General features: G+C 40.7%; 1 protein-coding gene and 1 long non-coding RNA gene across 5 annotated transcripts in view; one reads left to right on the top strand and one right to left on the bottom strand.

The window, feature by feature from the left end:
- The first annotated feature begins 9,768 nt into the window (after positions 1 to 9,768).
- Positions 9,769 to 20,825, top strand: part of IL15RA (interleukin 15 receptor subunit alpha) — a 40,023-nt gene continuing 28,966 nt past the window's right edge. For all 4 annotated transcript variants that reach the window (XM_023631926.2, XM_023631925.2, XM_070255009.1 and 1 more), the window contains exon 1: positions 9,769 to 10,002. In XM_023631926.2, the coding sequence (XP_023487694.1) occupies positions 9,915 to 10,002 (88 nt within the window). In that variant the 5' untranslated portion in view covers positions 9,769 to 9,914. The remainder of the gene's footprint in view (positions 10,003 to 20,825) is intronic.
- Positions 12,149 to 20,825, bottom strand: part of LOC138921389 (uncharacterized) — a 40,420-nt gene continuing 31,743 nt past the window's right edge. The window contains exons 3-4 of the long non-coding RNA XR_011433925.1: positions 18,565 to 18,651; positions 12,149 to 13,017 (exon numbers count right to left, since the gene is read on the bottom strand). This is a non-coding gene — a long non-coding RNA (uncharacterized lncRNA). The remainder of the gene's footprint in view (positions 13,018 to 18,564; positions 18,652 to 20,825) is intronic.

A 20,825-nucleotide genomic window follows, 5' to 3' on the forward strand; every position in this document is an offset into this window, starting at 1 on the left:
TCAGTGTGATCCGTTTCCCTCTAAGGTCTGCATTAGCTGCATCCCACAAATTTTGAAATGTCGTATTTTCATCTCATTCAGTTAAAAATTTCTACCTCACCTTGTGATTTCTTCCTTGACCTACGGATTGTTTTGAAATGCTTTGTTGAATTTCCAAGTATTTGAGAATTTTCCAGGTATCTTTCTGTTAATGATGTCCATTCTAATTATGTTGTGGTCAAAGAATATGGCGTGTGTGGTATGAATTTCTTTACATTTATCGAGGCTCAGAATAGGATCTATCTTTTATGTCCCAGAAAATGAACCTGGTGGAACGTTCCACGTGCATTTATAAAGAACATGTGTTCTGCCGCTGTTGGATGGATTGTTCTATAAATATCAATTAGTTTAAGTTGGTTGATAGTGTTTTCAATCTTCTATATCTTTACTGATTTTTTTGGTCTACTTGTTCTGTCAGTTACTGAGAGAGGAATGTTGAACCATACGTCAGTCATAATCATAGATTTGTTTATTTCTCCTTTCTGTTCTATCCATTTTTACATAATGTGTTCTGAAGCTCTGTTATTAAGTACAGTCACAGTTATAGATTATAATGTCTTGTTGATTAATTTACTCTGTCAGTATGTGATGCTCTTCTGTGTCCCTGAGATTATTCTTTATTATGAGGTCTACTTTGTCTGATATTCATATAGTTCCAGTCTTCTTTTGATTAGTGTTAGCATGGTGTATCTTTTTCCATTGTTTTACTTTTAACCCATTTGAGTCTTTATATTTAAACTGGGTTTCTTATAGTGAGAATATAGCTGGGTTTTGTTTTTTTAAATCCAATGTGACAATCACTCTAACTTTTTGGACCGCTTAAACCAGCTATCAATATGGTTGAGTTTAAACCTATTCTCTTGCTATATGTTTCCTATTTGTCCCATTTGCTCGTTGTTAATTTCTTCTCATTTCCTACCCTTTTTGAGTATTTTTTATGATTTCATTTTTATCTCCACTCTTGATTTATTAGTTTTGCCTTTTTCTTTTCAGTGGTGGCTCCAAGGTTTATGATATATGTTTTTTACTTGTCACAGTCTATCCTCAGATAATATTATAGCCCTCCACCATGGTCTCAATATATTTCCATTGTCGCTCTCCCATCCTCTGTGCTATTGCTGAAACACATTTTACTTCTACGTGTATTATAAATCCCATAACACAGTGTTACTATTTTTGCTTTAGAGAGTGAATTATCCTTTAAAGAGGTTAAAAACTGAAGAGAACATTTTTCATACTTGCCCACATTTTTGCCATTTCCAGCACTCTTCATTCCATTGTGTAGATCCTAATTTCTTTCTGGTCCCACCTTCCTTCCTTCTGAGAATTTACTTTAACATTTCCTTTGGTATAGGTCTATAGATGGTAAATTCTCTTAGCTTCTATTTGTCTTTAAAAAAAAATCTTTATTTTTCTTTCAACGTGCAAGAAATTTTCACTGAACATGGAATTCTCGGTTGACTTTTTTCTTTCAGTATCTTAAAGATGTCTCCCCATCATCTTCTGGCTTGCATGATGCGAGCCCTGCTGAATGGAGTCATGTCTTCCTTATGGACTATTTCACTATTTGCTGGTTGCCTTCTAGATTTCCCCATTATTGCTGAATTTCAGCAGTTGGACTATGATGTGCCTAAGTGTGTTTTTATTTGTATTTATCTTGCTTAGGATTCTCTGAGCTTCCTGGATCCGTAGTTTGTTGTTTTTCATCCATTTTAGGAAAATCTCAGCTATTATCTCTTCTTCTGTCTCCCTCCATGTATGAGTGTACCTGAGTTATGGAGTGCAGATGATTGGGTGAGCAAATATATCTAGCCAACAAGATCGTGGCCTTCAAAAGCCACTAAGATCTGATCTGGAAATGAAATGTTGTAGGCCACTAATGGAACCAGATGTTGCCTCAAAGATTTAAATAATAAAAAATTATCAATTTAGTTTAATTAATAAAGTTTAATTAAAAATTATCTATTAGTAGATAATAAGACTAGTCAGAATTTTCCCCTACAGCTGGACTCACTAGGTTAAATGAAGAAATGATCACTATAAATATGTTGTTAAAGGTAGAATAAATAGAATAATCTCATATACCTCATAACCTTATAAATGTTCTTTCTATTGTATTATAAATTTGATTATTTAAGCTCATGTATAATAAATTTTTTTAAGAAAAACAACATAATTGCATGTTTTTTAATAACTGAAATATAATAAAATTTATTTTAAATCACTAAAAGGTAATGAAAACATGAGGATAGGCTTAATAATATGTTAAAGTTGATGAAAATAAAGAATATACTGTATTTTTTTCCTTCCATCAGGGAAATGAAAATACTATAGCTAATAAAAAGAAAATCTATAAGGGAAAAAAATCCAAGCCTATCTGAAATGTAGTTTTTCTTTTTAGATATATTGTTAGGATAAAGTTTAGTTGTTAGTAAGAGAAAAACCAACAATGACAACGACAAACAAGATAGATGTTTACTTTTCTCTCAAGCTCCAGAAGTTCAAAGGGAGACGGTCCAGACCGGCTTGGTCTTCCTGGTGTCAGGGACCCAGGCTCTTTCTGCCTTATTTCTACTCTCTTGGTGGCTTGTGGCTTCCATTTTCAGGATTCCTCATGGTCCAACAGGACTGCTGGAGCTCCAGTCACAATGTCTGCATTTCAGCCAGCAAGAAAGAGGAACAATGAAGAATGGGACCTCCCCTCCTTTTAAGGCTATTTAAACTAAGTCACAAGATAGAAAACACATCTCTGTTGTTTTCAAATTTCTTTTTCAACTACATCAGCAAACAAAAATTGTCTATTGGTTTTGAGAGAATATGTGAAGAGAGTGTCTGGAATAAATGAACCATCTTTTAGGTATGCAACTATCTTGCCAAACTGAGCCTCCCCAGTCTACCAGAATGCCAGATTTTAAATCTCTTATTGGCGAATTATTTTTGGAAACATTTTCATTTTAGAAGTCTGTTTAAGTATCTATTTAATTAAAATTGCTACTTTATACTAGAAATATCCCTAATAAAATGACCAAAGCAAACTAACTGGAAAAGTATCTGCAAAATTGTATCACAGCTGTTGCTCGCCTTGTTTCAATAATGAAACAAAAATTACCCATGGACTAAAACTTCCATTTTAAAAACAAGATGTTTAATGTCTTCACGAGAATTTTTTAATTTTTAGGATAGGTAATACAATATGTTTAAAAATAAGGGGAGAAGTCAAATTAAAGACATAAAGATGTGATAAAGCATCTCCCGTCTCGTCCCCATAGTCATAAGGATACACATTTTACTGCTTTCTCGTGTGCTTCTCCAGAGTGCCACTGAATATGTGTGCAAATACAAGCAAATATAACATTCTCTTATTTTCTCCCTTCTAACGTAAGAGGCAGGGTAGTATGCACAGCTTTGCATGTTTGTATATTTGTTTTGTTAACACTGTATCTTGGAGATCTTTCCATACTAGTACAAAGAGAGCTAATTTTTTAAATAACTGCATTGTATTCTCTTGTATGCATGTTATGTAATTATCCAATCATCCCTTATTGATGGACATTTAGGTTATTTCCCATCTTTGCAATCATTAAGATGCCTTTTAGCACTTTGTTTATGACATAGCTGGAGAAATCATTTGGGAAAAAAAAAAGACAGAAATTACTCTAATCACAGCTCCAACCCCAGATAAATAGTTTTAAGCTCATAAACAGCTTATGTTTCAACTCAGAATCTGTAATTTCTTACATTTAAAAAGTTACAATGTCTATAAATTATTACATCTTGTAGACATTTTATTCTCAATATTTTAGGTCAAGGACTCTTGAAAAAGCTAAAGAATGCTATGGGTACTTTCTGCAGAAAAGTACACACACACACAAAATTTTTTGTAAATTGTCCCAAGAGGTCACGGGCCACCTACTGTGATTGGTCACAGATCTAAGACGTTAAAATTCATGAACCAAATTCATTCCAGTAAATTACTATTTCTGATTTCTAACATGACGGGGGAATAGAAACACTTTATAGTTATCTGAATAAAAAGATTACTATCCACCAGACGTTGCAAAGCCTACGGGTCAGCTTTGCATGGCTTGCGAGGGGTTTTGACTTCTAAAATGATAATCACTATTTGTAAACTGGGAGATTTCACACCAGGACCTATGTTTTCAAAGTCTCTCCAGAAATTAAACATCTAGTGGCAGTGGACACGCTACTCCCTTCCAGTCTACAGGAGCTTTCTGCCCACTTCCTCTCGTCTCATGCCCACGAAGCCTGCTGTCTGGCCCTTTTAGGCATTTGGGTTTGGGGTTCTGGGGTAAATCTTGGGTGTGCATTTTTAAAAGCCTAAGGTTCTGTCACTTTCTTCCTTGGTTTTATCCTGAGTTATTTAGAGGTGAACCAAAAACCAAAGGTGAAAGCAGGAAGTTCCTGAAAGGTTTCTTCTTCTTCCAAGCTCTCCTCCTCAGGAGATGAGATAAGGAAGGTAGAGAAGGGTTGGAGTGGAAGAGAAGGACAGACACTCTTTTGTGAAGAAGGAAGAGTCCCGAGGGTGACAGGCCATGTTGGGCTCTTAGGCAGACGTGAGTCAGTAGGGGATGCTCCTGGAGCAACTGGAGTGGAATGTGAAGCTGCTTCATCCTGGGCCAGTTGGCTTCACAAGTCTGTCATCTTAGCTGGGTATGGTCTCGCTGCAGGAAGTGACAGCAGGAGTGGGAACATTGCTCCCAGCTGTTGGAACTTTCACCCAGGGTGGAGCTTCCATCTTCACCATCTGCTCCTGGGGCCTCCTACCCGTCTTCAAGCTCTGGCATCCTGCCTTGACAGATGGCTTGGCTGAGTATCATAGATAATATTTCTCTGAACACTTTCTCAACCCCTAACTTAACATTTTTAGCTGACAGCTTCCTCTGCAATCATTTTAGTTAGTTTACAAAGGATAATGTGTTATATATTATACATTATGTATTATAAATCTAACACTTTATTTATTTTTTTTTTTGGTGAGGAAGACTAACCCTGAGCTAACGTCTGTACCAATCGTCCTCTATTTTGCATGTGGGTTGCTGCCACAGCATGGCAGACAAATGAAATATGTCCGCGTGCAGGATGCGAACCCTGGCCACTGAAGCAGAGTGTAAGAGACTTTAACCACTGGGACATGGGGCCAGCCCCCAAATCTAACACTTATTGACCACTTATTACATGTCAGGCACTGTTCAAAATGCTTTTTTACTAACTCATTTAATCCTCACAATCACCCTATGATGTAGGCCCTATTATTCCCATACATGCAGAACCAGAGAGAATGTGGTTTCAAGGCCAATCAAAAAGAAAAATTCCAAAACAACTTTGAGTGCAAAAACAACGAGACTTTAAACAGTTGTCAACTCATTCTACTCTGACACGTTTAAATATTTAAAATTCAAAATCCCTTTCACAGCTTAATTTTTTCAACTACAAAAGTGATTAAATTATGGATATGAGGCTCCAAATTAATATAGTGGAGTGAGTTTTTATCAAGAAATGGATTGGTCTCTTGGAGATTCTTGCTACCAGAGACTCATCACAGGGAAGAAACTAAGAAGTGATTTTCTCTAGGAGCAAACAAGCTTTTGTGTTTGAGAATTTCGGGTTCTCTCTTCACAGGGATGCGGTTTACAGATTATTTGTTTGGTGTTTGTTTATTTGACTGCAGGGTACCAGGAGGCTGACACAAATAGGCCTTTTCTGGAAGGAAGACCTAGGCTAATTGAGGTATCTGCCTAGATTGTCTGTGGGGAAAACTGGGTATGCAAAAATGTTTCGAAGAGAATGGGGGTGGACTACGTAGAAGAGAGTAAGGTGTGTTTGCTGACCAGAGACCAGAAGGTGGGTCTGGACAATGACCATGAGGAGTAGTCAAGAAGACACAAGTCGTAGCCTCTCCCTATTTTTCCTGGGTTCTGGTAAAACCCAAGGGAAGGGAAGAGAACCATTCGCCATTGTGGGGGAGAGGAATGATAGTAGATTTTTGTTGATCTTGGCATGTAGAAGCTTGCAGCCAGATGTGAGATGATTTACGGAAGTAAAATAGGGAAATGTGGTGTTTTTCATACTTTGAGTTTTGAGAAGCAATTCCTTCCTCTTACATCCAAGCTTATTTTTTTCCTGCTCTTAAACAAAACTCTTTCTGTGAGTGGAGTAGCTCTCTTTCATTCTCTCCACGTCATTATTTTCATAGCCTTGGTTCCCCCGGTTCGCTGCAGCAGCTACATGCCCTTACACTGATCCCTACACACTTATCTTGCCTTAGTTCCTAAGTCAATGTGTCCCAAAGCCAAGTACGCTATCATCTGGTGAGCATTAGAAATTGTCACCCCCGTCTGCGAACCAGTTGGGTCTCGTTGCTAAATGGCTCCTTGAGTCTTCTTGCCATCCTTCAAGAATCTTAGAATTACCATCCAACCCAACGATGCCACCCCTAGGTGATATACCCAAGAGAACTGAAAACATTTATTCACACATAAGCTTGTCCATGAATGTGCATTGCAGTATTATTCATAACAGCCAAAAAGTGGAAACAACTCAAATATTTCTGAACTGGTGAATGAATAAACAAAATGTAGACTATCTATTTAATGGAATATTATTCAGTCATAAAAAGGAATGAAGTACTGATACATGTGACAGCATGGAGGAACCTTGAAAAAATTATGCTGAGTGAAATAAACCAGACAGAAAAGGGCATAGTGTATGATTTCATTTACGTGAAATATTCAGAATAGGAAAACCACAGAAACAGAAGGTAGATTAAAGGTTACCAGGGGCTGGGAGAGGGGAAACTGGGAGTGGCTCTAATAGATACTGGCTTTCTTTTTGGGGTAATGGAAATATTCTGGAATTAGATAGGGGTGATGGTTGCACAATATCACGAATGTACTAAAAACCACTGAATTATACAATTTAAAATGGTGAATTTCATGCTATATATCTTGGTTTAAACATTTAAGATTCTAAAAAAAAAAAAGAATCCATTAACCTTGAGCCACAGCTATCCTCTTCTTGGTCACCCAATCTGTCATCTTAGCCTCCTCAGTCCTGAGGGTCCACTGTCTATACCCCTCCAGAGGACAATCCATGGCTGAAGACCCTGCTACCAGGCATTATCTTTCCCAACCCCACAGCCTGGTCCTTAACTCCAGCTCTGCTCTGAGCGATGGGTGCTTACCAAGTTCCCCACCTCTGTGTGGGGCCTCTGATTTGGTGCCCCTGAACGAACTCTCACCTGAGTCACCCCTGAAGTATGAGCACCACCTCAGGAATCCAGCCGTTCTGCAGCCAGGTCATTTCCTTTGGCCTGAGAAAATGGAGCTTGGACTTTGTTCTCAGAAATAAAGATACCATATTGTTATGGGTGGAAGCATGCCCTGACTCTCTGTAGGTCAGAATGTGATCTTCTTGGAAATAGGTTCTTTACAGAGGTCAAGTTAAAATGAGGTCATTAGGGTGGGTTCTAGTCCAACATGAATGGCGTCCTTACAAAGAGGAGAAATTTGGGCACAGGGACACGCGTAGAGGGAAGACAACATGAAGAGACACAAGGAGTAGACGGCCATGTGACTGGACTGATGCATCGACAAGCCCAGGAACACCAAAGATGGCCAGCAAACGCCCGAAGCTAGAAGAGGCAAGAAAGGACCCTCTCCTAGAGCCTTCTGAGAGAGCATGGTCCTTCCAACACCTTGATCTCAGACTCCCAAGAGTTCGGATTTTAGAACCGTGAGAGAATCGATTCCTCTTGTTTTAAACCACCTGGTTTTTGGTACTTTGTTATGGCAGCACTAGAAAACAAATACACGTAAAACAGTACAGGGTGACTTGAGGGTGGGTGGCAGAGATTCATACTTTAAAAAAAGAAACCATCGGGGCTGGCCCCGTGGCCGAGTGGTTAAGTTCGCGCGCTCCGCTGCAGGTGGCCCAGTGTTTCGTTAGTTCGAATCCTGGGCGCGGACATGGCACTGCTCATCAGACCACGCTGAGGCAGCATCCCACATGCCACAACTAGAAGAACCCACAACGAAGAATACACAACTATGTACCGGGGGGGCTTTGGGGAGAAAAAGGAAAAAATAAAATCTTTAAAAAAAAAAAAAAAAGAAACCATCAATACTACTCATAGAAAGGGACAACCGCTGATACCAGCAGTGACTTGAATGGATCTCAAGAGGATTACACTGAGTGAAAAAAGTCGACCTTTAAAGGTTACATACTGTATGATTCCACTGATACAAAATGCTTCAAAGATGAAATTACAGAGATGGAGAAAAAAAACAGTGGTTGTCTTAGGGACTTGGCGGGGGGCGGGGGTGGAGAGAGAGGAAGGTGGCTGTGCCTATAAGATAATAGTAGGACGGATCCTGGTGATGGAAACGGTTCTGTGTCTTGATGGTGGTAGGGATCACAGACATCTACACAGGCGACAAAACTGCACAGAACAGAATCCACACGTGCAAATGAATGGATGCGTGGAAAACTGGTAAAACTGGAAGAAGGGCTATGGATTGCATCAACGTCAATTTCCTGGTTGCAATATTGCACTATACTTATTCAAGATGTTACCCTGGGGGACAAATTGAAGCCCAGAGATGTCTAATTTTGCCTAAATTTCACTCCCAGAACTGGGAATTCAGAATGTGCATCTGGAGCTTTCTTGTTATACACTTGTATATTGACTCAGCAATGTTAGACTTAACTTGAGATTCCCAAGGGAGAAAAAAACAAAACACCCAGGGGCTCCCGGAGACCTAGTGGTGACGTTCAATGTGCCCTACTTCTGCTTCAGGGTTCAATTCCGGTCTGGACATACACCACACCTCAGTGGCCATGTTGGGGCAGGGACCCACATACAAAATAGAGAAAGATTAATATAGATGTTAGCTCAGGGTGAATCCTCCTCAGCAAAAAAAAAAAAAAAAAAAGGTAAACCAAAACGCCTGCAAAAGAGGAGGATGGCAGACTAGGAGAACTCGTCTAACGAAACAAAATAACGAAATGAACTAAGAGATGAGTAACTTTGAGATCCTCCTTCCGTCTCCCTCTCATCCCCATTTCAAATATTTGAAATTTTCTTGGGGAAGCAAGCAGCCGCAGGAGTAAGACAAAGTGGCGGCGCCGGGAGCCAGAGCAGGAGTGAGCAGGTGGCCTGGGCTGCTCCCGCTGCCGGGCCTGGGCGCACAGGGCAGGTGACCTGGCCAGTCGCCCTGCGGCGACAACTGCGCTGTCACCCACCGTGATGAGACTTTCCGGCCGCACGCAGGGCCGCTCACCCACCAGCTCGTGGTCCAGGAGCGCAGGGAACGTCGGAAAGTTGAAGCCGGAGCCACAGGCGGAGGCAAGCGAAGGGAGGAGACCCAGCGAGCGGAGAAGCCAGGTGCGAAAGCCCCCCAGCAGCGTCTACGGGAAAGTTTGCTTCCCCCGGCTTTGCGCACTCCCTCTGCAGGGGACCAGAGACCCAACGGACTTCTAGGGTCCAGAGGGCGAGGAGAGAAGGGGACGGGGCGGGGGGAGCGGGGCCCGGGCTTCCGCAGGTGACGGTCCCGGTCTGCGCTCCTCGCTGCCGGCGGCGCTCGGGGACCGGGTCTGCGGGGCGGGGGTCACGGCGGTGCCGGGGCTTTTCCTAGAGGGGGTGGGGATGCTGAGTCACGGATCTGTCACAGCTCTTCACCTCTCCCCAGCCCTCCAGGGGCTAAAGCAAAAGCGAAAGCGAATGCGACTCGCGGGGCGGCCAGTGCGGGGAGCAACGCCGGCCGCCTCCTGCGGGACCCTCGCGCATCCGCGGGCGCGGGCGGCGGGGTGGCCCGGCCGCTGCGAGCCCGGGAGGTGGCCGGCGGGAGCGTCCGGCCATGGCCCGGCGGCGGCTCCGGGGCTGCCGGGTCAGCGCCCTCCCCGCGCTGCTGCTGCTGCTGCTGCTCCGGCCGCCGGTGACTCCGGGTAGGGAGAGGCGCGCGCCCCTGGGGGCGGCGGGAGGGGGCCGGGGAGCCCTAGGGGGTCGGCAGCGAGCGCCCTACCGCAGCGGTGAGTCGGTCCGCGAGGAAGGGGGTGTGTGCCCGCCGGGGATCGCGGAGGGAGCGCTGCACCCTCGCGTCAGGGACACGTGGAGACAGCGGTGGGGAACGGCAGAGCGCCCGTGCCTGCGCCCCTACCCAGCCCGGCTTGCCTGGCCACCCAGGGGAGGGAGCCAAGGGGCCAGGCATTTAATTCCACGTCTTCCCAGTTTCCGAGGTAAAGGGGATTGCCGGGCTTTGCGACTGGGGCTCCGGGTTGGAGTTTTACAGCAGTTTGGAGAAATACGTGAGCGTGGTTCTCTGAGCGCCACGAGGAAAGCTGTTCCCGTGTCTCAAGGAAAACAACCCTGTCTCTAACCCTAGGCAAAAGCAAATTATATGGGTGGGTGGTGGTAGGACGGGGTAGGGACTGCGTACCCGGAGAGAGGAAACGTGTTGGGCAGGTTGCACACCTGGGGACCTGGGAAACAACTCCAAATTCGTAAGTAGCAGGAAACCGTGAGAGGACTGCGCAGGGGACGGGGTGGGGTGCTGCCTGGAGTACGCGCTCCCAGGCAAAGGGAGGAAGAAATGAAGTTGGTGATGGCTTGCTGTATTTGAGAAGAACATAGGTCGGTAGATGTGATCTCAGTGGGAAGAAGCGAATGAAGGACTCGTAGGTTTTGATCCTGGAAGCTGGAGAGGAGGGAGCAGAAAGGACCGAGGGTTCTGGCTTTATTCATGTTTGCACTTCTTAATCTTTTTACAGTCAGGGAGCTCTTTGAGGGTCGGAGGAGAGCTACAAATCCTCTCCCCAGAAAAATGCATGAATGCACATACTTACAAAACTTCCGTATAATTTTGGGGTCGGGGCCTCACTGAAGGCCACCCACGGACTCCCCGGGAGAGGTACTCACTCCATGATCTCTTTGTGTGTGTGGGTGTTTGAGGCAAGACTTCCAATAATTTACATCCAGTCAGGCCAGTCCACCCAGTACTTGATCCAAGCCGTCCAACCACGGTTGCTGCTGGCTGGTTTGGGGTGAACTCCATAGTCCTGCGAAGTTTCGCGAAGTTTTATTTTCAGGAGATTTTTCCCTACATCTGAGGATCTGAGTTATATTGGTGACCTGGTCAGTTTCTCCCAGCTGGCTAGCCAGTGTCCTATGTGACCCCTAGAGAGATGCCGAAGATAGCTGGTAGCCTGGGACAACCCTATTGCACAATATGAAAGTGAAATGCAGCTGTCAGAGCCCAGCAAGGATGAGCCGTCCCTTCACAGTGCAGAGAGGAGCACTCCAGCAAGATCTCTAAGGTCCTCAACTACAGCCTCGCTCTTTGACCTCAGAAAGGTATTGCTGTCATTTCGTAGCTCCTGATGTCCCTTAGTTTTTCTTAAATAGCTTTACTGAGGTATAATTGATAGATAATAAACTGCATACATTTAAACGGCGCACGATTTGATAAGTTTAGAGGTAAATGTATACACTCATGAAACCATCACCACAATCAACAGAGTAAACATAATCATCCTTATCAAAAGTTTGTTCACATCCTGCATAATCCTTACCTCCCACCCAGCCCTGTCCCCCAGGCAACCACAATCCACTTTCTGTCACTACTGATTTGTTGCATTTTCTAGAATTTATATAAGTGGAGTGGTACAGTATGTACTCTTTCTTGTCTGGCTTCTTTCACTCATAGCAGTTACTCTGAGAATTCTCCATCCGTGTTGTAACTTGTACCTATGGTTATTCCTCTTTGTTGCTGAACAGTGTTCCATTGCATGGCTATTGCACTTTGTTTATCCATTCACTTGTTAATGGACGTTTGCACTGTTTCTGGTTTGGGCTATTACATACAAAGCTGCTGTGAACGTTCACACACAGGATTTTGTGTGGACACAGGATTTCATTCCTCTTGGGTAGAAAAAAATGGCTAGGAGTGGAATGGCTGGATCATATGACATGTGTATGTTTAATTTGTTAAGAAACTGCCAAACCACTTTCCAAAGTACTTGTACTGTTTTGCATTCCCACCAGCAGGGTCCAGTTCTTCCACACGCTTGTCAGTACTTGGTATGATCAGTCTGGTTTTTTTTTTCTTTTACCTTTTTAAATGTTTTTTCCCCCAGCTTTATTGAGATATAATTGGTTTATAACATTGTGTAACTTTAAGGTGTATAACATGATAATTTGATATATGTACATATTGTAAAATGATTACTAAAATAGGGTTAGTTAACACATTCGTCATCTCACATAGTTACCAAATTATGTGTGTGTGTGTGGTTGGCTAGTCTTTTTCATTGTAGCCATTCTAATAGGTGTGTAGTGGTCTCTCATAGTTTTAATTTGCATTTGCCAATAACTAATGATGTTGAGCATCTTTTCATGTGCTTATTTGCCATCAATATATCTTCTTTGGTAAAATGTCTGGTTAAACATTTTGCCCTTTTTAAAAATTGAGTTGTTGAATTATTATTGAGTTTTGAGAGTTCTTTATATATTCTGGATACAAATCCTTTATCAGGTACATGATTTGCAAATATTTTCTCAGAGTCTGTGGCTTGTCTTTTCATTCTCCTAACAGTGCATTTTGATGAAGAGCAAAAAAAATTAATTTTGATGAAGTTCAACTTATTGACTTGTTCTTTTATGTCTTATGTTTTCAGTGTCATATCTAAGAAATCTTTACCTAACTCAAGGTCATAAAGGTTTTCTTTTATATTTTCTTCTAGAAGTTTTATAGCTTTAGGTTTTACATTTATGTCTATGATTCATTTTGAGTTAATTTTTTAAATAATGTGAAGTATGGATTGAAGGTTTTGTATTGGTCTGGTTTTGGGCTCTTTTGCATGAGGATATCCAATTGTTCCAGCACCATTTGTTGAAAAGATTATCTCTGCTGAATTGCTCTTACACTTATTTTGAATATCCGATGTCCATATATGTGTTAGTTGCTGTAGACAAAACATCAATATATAAATATCAATTATATTTCTATACATTAGCAATGAGCAACTGGAAATTGAATTTAAAAAAACAATATCATTTGTAATAGCATCAAAAGTATGAAATATTTAGGAATAACTCTGATAAAAGATGTACACACTGAAAACCAGACCATTGTTGAGAGAAATTAAAGAAGATCTAAACAAATGGAGATATACCATGTTCATGGATTGGACAAATCCATATCATTAAGGTGTCAGTTCTCCCCAGAGCAAAATCCCAACAGGCTTTCTTGTCAAACTTGACAAATTGATTCCAAAATTTATGTGGAAATGCAAAAACACCTAGTATAGCCAAAACAACTTTGAAAAAGAACTGAGTTGGAGGAACAGCATTTCTGATTTTGAGACATGTTATCAATTTACAGTAATCAAGACGGTGTGATATTGGAGTAAAGATGGACAAAGAGCTAACAGAATAGAGGGTACATGATGCTTTTAAGTAAGCTTGGAAGGGAAGTGGGTCCAAATTATTAAATTTACTATTTGGGTAGTATGATCCTGGTTAGAAATTATAGAGAGTAGCCCATTCCTTATCACCAGCCAAGTAAATAATATAGTCTCAGATCTGGTCCTGCTAGTTTACAGTGTTAATAGACACAGCAAGTTGTTGTCATCTGTTCTTATTCAAAAGGCCTGATTTGAAGGGGAAATCCATCATCTTGGGCAGGAGGTCATTTACCTCCTAAAGATCCTCACGACCTGAAAGGCTGCAGGTGATTTGCCAAAAGCAGCTGGAGAAGACGATGATTTGTTTGAAGATGAATATTCCTGCTCACCAGTTTGGGTTTGGTTGTCCAGGGTCTCATTTCACTTGGGGGTGGTTTTACAATTTATGTGACTTTAAACATTTTTTTAAACCATTTTTTCAGAATTCTGGGGAGTTTTGCCCAAACCTTTTATATTTTATGTCAGATCAATTTTATCTAGTTACTATTGCTTTGTGCTGCTACTGACAGCAAAAAAACAAAAGTGATAAAAACTTAAATATACAAAATATGAGATTTGTTGAAATCAACTTAAATGTTCAACAGTGGAAGATGCATAAATAAAATGGAGTTGCTTTCAAATAGTATGTATCATATGATTCAGTTTTTACTAGAAGATCTAGAAGTAGTTGTCATTGAGTAGCAAGCTGTTATGGTCATGTGCATGTAGCTGTCTGTCTTTTCTTAGTTTTCTCTCATAACTTGACTCGCTTTTGTAATAAGAAAAATAAATAAATAATACTACAAAAGACATAACACAAAGATCTAGAATTTTGGATTTTTTCTAATTCATCTTTAATTAATTGTTGCTGATCTTGTTTGGTGATATTTTTATGACTATACATTTTGCAAATTTGCTTTACAATGTCACTGCATATAATGTTTGTGCAAACTATACATACATTTTATAATCCTTGACAATTTGTTTAAACCATTCCTTATTGCTACAGCTACGTGTAGGCTTCAGTTACCTCCCAATGGTTGGATATTTAGGTGGTTTCAAAATGTTTGATGTTCTGGACAGCACAGGGTAGGAATAATTGGATGAAAATTAGTCATATAGAACAAAAAGGGCAAGGGGAAACCTCTCAAAGTCTAAAAACAAAAAAATGGCGGGAATATTTCTGGGGATATCCTTTTTCAATCAAATCATCACTTCAATAGCTTGCTTTGGGCCAAATTACTTTTGCCAAATTGATTTTACCAAATAGTATATAACCAAGAGAATTAATGTATAAAATCACCTAGTATCTACTCTTGGAGTCATATGCCTCTTACTTATTACACATGGCTGATTTTATTTGAAGGTTTTCTACTTGGAAAGACTTGATTTTTTTTTGTGGGTGGGGAGCCATTGACGGTCTTTGGGCAGGAGGACGTTATTGATGCTGCATGGTGGAAGGGTTACTCTTGTAAAGAGTGTGAAGAATGAACTGTAGACAAGAGGGTCTGGAGGCGGGAAGCTAAGCCAGAGGCTTTTGCAATAGTTCCAGTAAGTGGTGAGGAAATCCTGAACCAAGGCAGTGTCGGTAAGGGAGAGAAGAGGGGGCCGATTTCCTCTTGAGTCCTACAAGTGCAGAATGTATTTCATTCTTCCCCTTTTGCCCTTTGACCTACAGCTACTCAACAATTCCAGACCTTCAGAAGTCATTATTTAAGAACGTGAACTATGATGAATTCACCTACCACACCAAAGGTGTGGTGGGCAACTCAGTTAATGAGCCTGAGAGAGAAAGAATACAATGAGTTAAGGGCAGTGACCTGGCTACAGGTTGTACTTACAGTGAGTGCCAAAAGAAAATGTGTTGGCTCAGCTGCCATTTCAGCTGGAAAAATAATGAAGGAAAATGGACTACCGTGAACATGGAGGCCTTTATGCTTTTGCTACATCAGCTTCACAGTGTGCTTCTTGAGGGCAGAAATCACGTCTTAGACTTCTTTGTATCCTACCCACTTAGCATGTTGTAGGCATTTAAATGGTAGAGTAAGAGAAAGAAAATATTGGAATGGAGTCTGACTCTCCTTAAAGAACAGGAGGGGCAAGCTAACCTGATAACTTCTGAACTCTGGATATGAGACTAGGCCAGGGGTACTTACACATATTAGACTGTGTAAACTGACTTGATAGATAAAGAAGTCTGATTCACAAGTTCTGGGAAGTAAAAAAGGGGTGTGGTCCTACGCACTATTTTGGTGACTTCGTTTAAATGATTGTTAGGACTTGTTTCACATGTTCTTTGGCTACTTCAGAGTTTTGAAAATCCCAGAACCTTAAGTTTACTCCTATTTCCATTACTTCCTCCATTCGAGTCTATATATTCACAAGCCACTAACTTCAGAAAACACCTATCACCTTCGGGGCTTAGCATTTTGAGAGTACCAACTATGAAATATGTTCACCACCTTCAAGGAGTTTAGAAGATTGTAAACCATGTGAGACTTGGTTGCATTGAATATCTAGGGAACAATGTTATGAGAGAATATGTAGAGTGATTATAATTGAAGTATCAAAAGATGTGATTAAGGCCTGTGGACATGAAAGGTTATTGATACAATCAAATGTATTACCTCCAGTGTACTTATGAGAAAGTCTAGCTTTTATTTATTTATTTATTTATTTTCGGATGTACATCATAATATATTTCGAATTCTGTGTAGATTACATCATGTTCACCACCCGAAAACTAATTATAGTCCATCCCCTCACCTGTGAGCCTAATCACCCCTTTTGCCCTCCCCCCTTTCCCCTTCCCCTGTGGTAACCACCAATCCAATCTCCAATGCTATGTGTTTGTTTGTCGTTGTTTTTATCTTCTACTTATGAGTGAGAGCATATGGAATTGGACTTTCTCCCTCTGACTTATTTCACTCAGCATAATACCCTCAAGGTCCATCCATGTTGTCACAAATGGCGGGATTTCATCATTTCTTATGGCTGAGTAGTAGTCCATTGTGTATAAATACCGCATCTTCTTTATCCATTCGCCCCTTGATGGGCACCTAGGTTGCTTCCACGTCTTGGCTATCATGTATAATGCTGCGATGAGCATAGGGGTGCAAGTATCTTTATGCCTTTGTGTTTTCAACTTCTTTGGATAAATACCTAGCAGTGGGATAACTGGATCATATGGTAGATCTATCCTTAATTTTCCGAGGATACTCCATACTGCTTTCCATAGTGGTTGCACCAGTTTGCACTCCCACCAGCAGTGACAAGGGTTCCCTTCTCTCCACATCCTCTACAACATTTGTTGTTTCCTGTCTTGTTAATGATAGCCATTCTGACCGGAGTGAGGTGATACCTCATTGTAGTTTTGATTTGCATTTCCCTGATAGCTAATGATGTTGAGCATCTTTTCATATGCCTGTTGGCCATCCATATATCTTCTTTGGAGAAATCTCTGTTCAGATCTGTTGTCCATTTTCTAATTGGATTGTTGGTTTTTTTGTTGTTGAGCTGTATTAGTTCTCTGTATATTTGGGATATTAACCCCTTACCTGATATATGGTTTGCAAATATGTTCTCCCAATTGTTAGGTTGTCTTTTCATTTTGTTGATGGTTTCCTTTGCTGTGAAGAAGCTTTTTAGTTTGATGTAGTCCCATTTGTTCACTTTTTCTTTTGTTTCCCTTGCCTGGTCAGACATGGGACTTGAAAATATGCTGCTTAGACCGATGTCAGAGAGCGTACTGCCTATGATTTCGTCTAGAAGTTTCATGGTTTCGGGTCTTACATTCAAGTCTTTAATCAATTTTGAGTTGATTTTTGTGCATGGTGTAAGGGAATGGACTACTTTCATTCTTTTGCATGTGGCTGTCCAGTTTTCCCAATGCCATTTATTGAAGAGGAGAGTCTAGCTTTTAAAGTAAGTAACTGGGCATCATGTGGCTGATTGGGTTAGCTGCAGTCTATTGATATACTTGGACCTTCATGTATCGATTACTCATGGATTTATCTTTGTGTGAGGACTGTTCACAATGGAAAGACCACTAGTAGACTTCCTTTTTCAGAAAAATGATAGAGTAGATATTCTGAAAAATTTATCTGCTTCAAAACACCCAGAAATGATGAATATAGAGCAAACATCTATTAAAATCCACAGCCAATAAAATATGTAATCTACTGTTTAAAGCAAAAATAATAACAATGTGTTGTGAGTGTAAAATATATGTAGAAGCAAAATGTATGACAATAGCACAAAGGCTGGGAGGAGAGAAATGGAAGTATATTGTTGAAGGTTCTTATACTATATATGTGAAGTACTATAATGTTACTTGAAGGTAGACTGTGATGAGGTAAAGATATATACTATAAACCCTAAAGCAGCCACTAAAATAATACAATAAAGAGTCATAGTTATGAGCCAACAAGGGAAATGCAGTAGAATCAGGAAATATACTCAATCCATGACATGGTTATCTCCATGGGAGATCCTATGGGATCTACAAAAATGCTGTTAGAATAAGTGAGTTTAACAAGGTTGCAGAATACACAATATACAAATATTAATATACAAAATACTAGCAACAAACAACTAGAAATTGGAATAAAAATAACACCATTTGCACTGGCATAAAAATATGAAATAATTAGGAATACATCTGAAACAAGATGTACAAAACTGGTACACTGGAAACTATAAAATATTTCTGAGATAAATTACTGAAGACTTAAATAAATTGAGAGAGATACTGTGTTTGTGGATATTGAGAAGACTCAGTATTATTAAGATTTCAATTATTCCCCAACCTGATCTATAGATTTAATGCAATTCCAATCAAACTTCCAGCAAGCTTTTTTCTTTTGGTAGAAATTGATATACTGATTCTAAAATTCAGTAAAGGACCAAATTTAACTTTGAAAATGATTAACAAAGTTGGAGGATTTACACTACCTGACTTCAATACTTAATAGCATTAAGACAGCATGGTATTGCTGTCAAGATTAACAAACAGACAAATATATCAATGGGACAGAAGAGCCAGTCCAGAAATAAACCCACACATACTTGGTCCTGGCTCAGGATCTTATACCAATACCACTGGAGGTCCACTGCTGCTGGAAGAGGGGAAGGAAGCTTTGTCCTGCACAAAACCTGTTATAAACAAATGGGAGAGGTTAGCTGCCATGAAAGGAAAGTGCAATATAACTGAAAGGTCCAACCCTGAGAGCCAGGCACACAGGGCCTGCCTAAGACTGAGGCTGGACTAGGATGACAGAAAATTTCCTCACCCCACCACCTCCAGGCAAGCAAGCACCCAAGTAAGAAGCAGAGCAGTCAGCTGCTAAGGGTGGGGTGGGGTGGGTAAGAGTGTGGAGAGATACCCCCTTGCGTTCTAGATACACAGAGAAGGAAAAAAGATGAGGGTGGGGCAGGAACACTGAGAAAAATCCTGACACTCCAGCCACCGCCCCCGCCAACACAGGATATTATAGGAGAGGAATTCTAAGTCATTGTTATCTGAAGGTAACCATAGCAACAACAAAATTCAAACTCAACTCAACAACTGACGAGATTGACTCAATCCCCCACGTTATCAGTCTAGCAGAAGAAGTGTTCCCATTTTCAAGCATACATACTGTTTACCTCAGTTCTACACGTATGGTTCAGCATTCACTAAAAAATTACAAGACACACAACAAAGCAACAACAATAACAAAAACACAAATCCCACTAGCAAGAGACAAAGTAATAAACAAAACAAGATTCAGAGAAAACCCAGAAATTGGAACTATCAGACTGGAAGTTCAAATAACTATCATTAATATGTTAAAACATTTTATGTACTTTTGTGTGTGTGATTTTCACAATAAAAAGTGTTTTAGGAATGTACAGAAAAGGAGGAGGGTGAGGAGGAGGGTACTTTGAGGCAACTATCCTGCCTCAAATAAAAATTCTGTGACTAACTGATTATTGACCTACTCTGGTAAATACGTGTCAGAGATAAACGTAGAATCAACTGCAAATAATTAATATTCAAATATTTATTCAAAAACTTAATAGAGAAGTGAAACATCAAATTATAGCCAGCTAAAGAGAAGTTAGTGAACTAGAAGATAGGTCTGAAGAAGTTACTCAGAGTTTAGCACAGAGAAACAAACGGAGAATAGGAGAGTTTAAAAGATATGAAGGATAGAGCTATTGACTGACTGTTTTTGGTATTTGGAGGTGGGCCTTTGGGAGGTAATTTGGTTTAGTTGAGGTCATGAGAGTGGAGCCATGATGGGATTGGTGCCCTTATAAGAAGAGGAAGAGACCAGAGCACGTGCTCTCTCTCTCACATGTAAGGCTATAGCAAGAAGGTAGCAGTCTGTAAATCAGGAAGAGGGCTCTCATCATTACCAACCATGATGGCATCCTAATCTTGGACTTCCAACCTCCAGAACTGTGAGAAATAAATGCTTGTTGTCACCTAGTCTATGGCATTTTGTTACAGCAGCCCAAAATGACTAATACAGATAGTGTAAGAATCCTATGATCAGAGTTCCAGAAGAAGGTAATAAGAACAGTGAAGAAGAGATAATAGTCAAGGAGATGATGGCTGAGTACTTTCCAGAAATGCTGACAGCCTTCAAAGACATGAATGTTCAAATTTGGGAAACACCGCTAAGCAAGATAAACAAAAAGAAACCCATCCCAAGACCCATTGTAATGAATCTGCAGAACATCAAATATGAAGAGAAAATCTTAAGTATCCAGAGAGAAAAGACAATTACTGAGAAAACAATAATTAGACACATAGTGGGCTTTTCGGTAGCAACAGCAACAATAAAAGCCAGAAAGCTTCAAAGTGCTGAGGAGAAGAGCCATCTGCTTAGAATTATATATCCAGGGAAACATTCGTTCAAAACACTAGGGTAAAATAGAGAGGATTCTGGGAAGATGGCAGAGTAGGAAGCATCAAGAATCTACTTCTCCTCCTAGACAATAACTGCACTGGCAGAATCTGTCTGATATAACTATTTTGGAACTCTGGACTCTAGTGAAGGCTTGCAACTTCCAGAGAAAGACTTGGACAGTAAATTGCTGTTAATTTCAGCTCTTAGCACAGGAGCAGCTACCCACACCCCACCCTTAGGCATGTGACAGGTGATTGTGCAGGTGTTTCTGGAGCGGCTTGCACACAACTTGCAGGAGCCAGGGTGGGCAAAAAGGACCCTGTCTTACAAATATCAGGAGTCTGTGTTGTGGTCACTGATTGGTGCTTCTGATAAAAAAAAGGAGGGGGCTGACCAAAAGGTAGGCAGCCATTGTTGTTGCACCTCTCC

The sequence above is a fragment of the Equus caballus genome, chromosome 29 (genome assembly GCF_041296265.1).
Source record: "Equus caballus isolate H_3958 breed thoroughbred chromosome 29, TB-T2T, whole genome shotgun sequence".
Taxonomy (NCBI): Eukaryota; Metazoa; Chordata; class Mammalia; order Perissodactyla; family Equidae; genus Equus; species Equus caballus.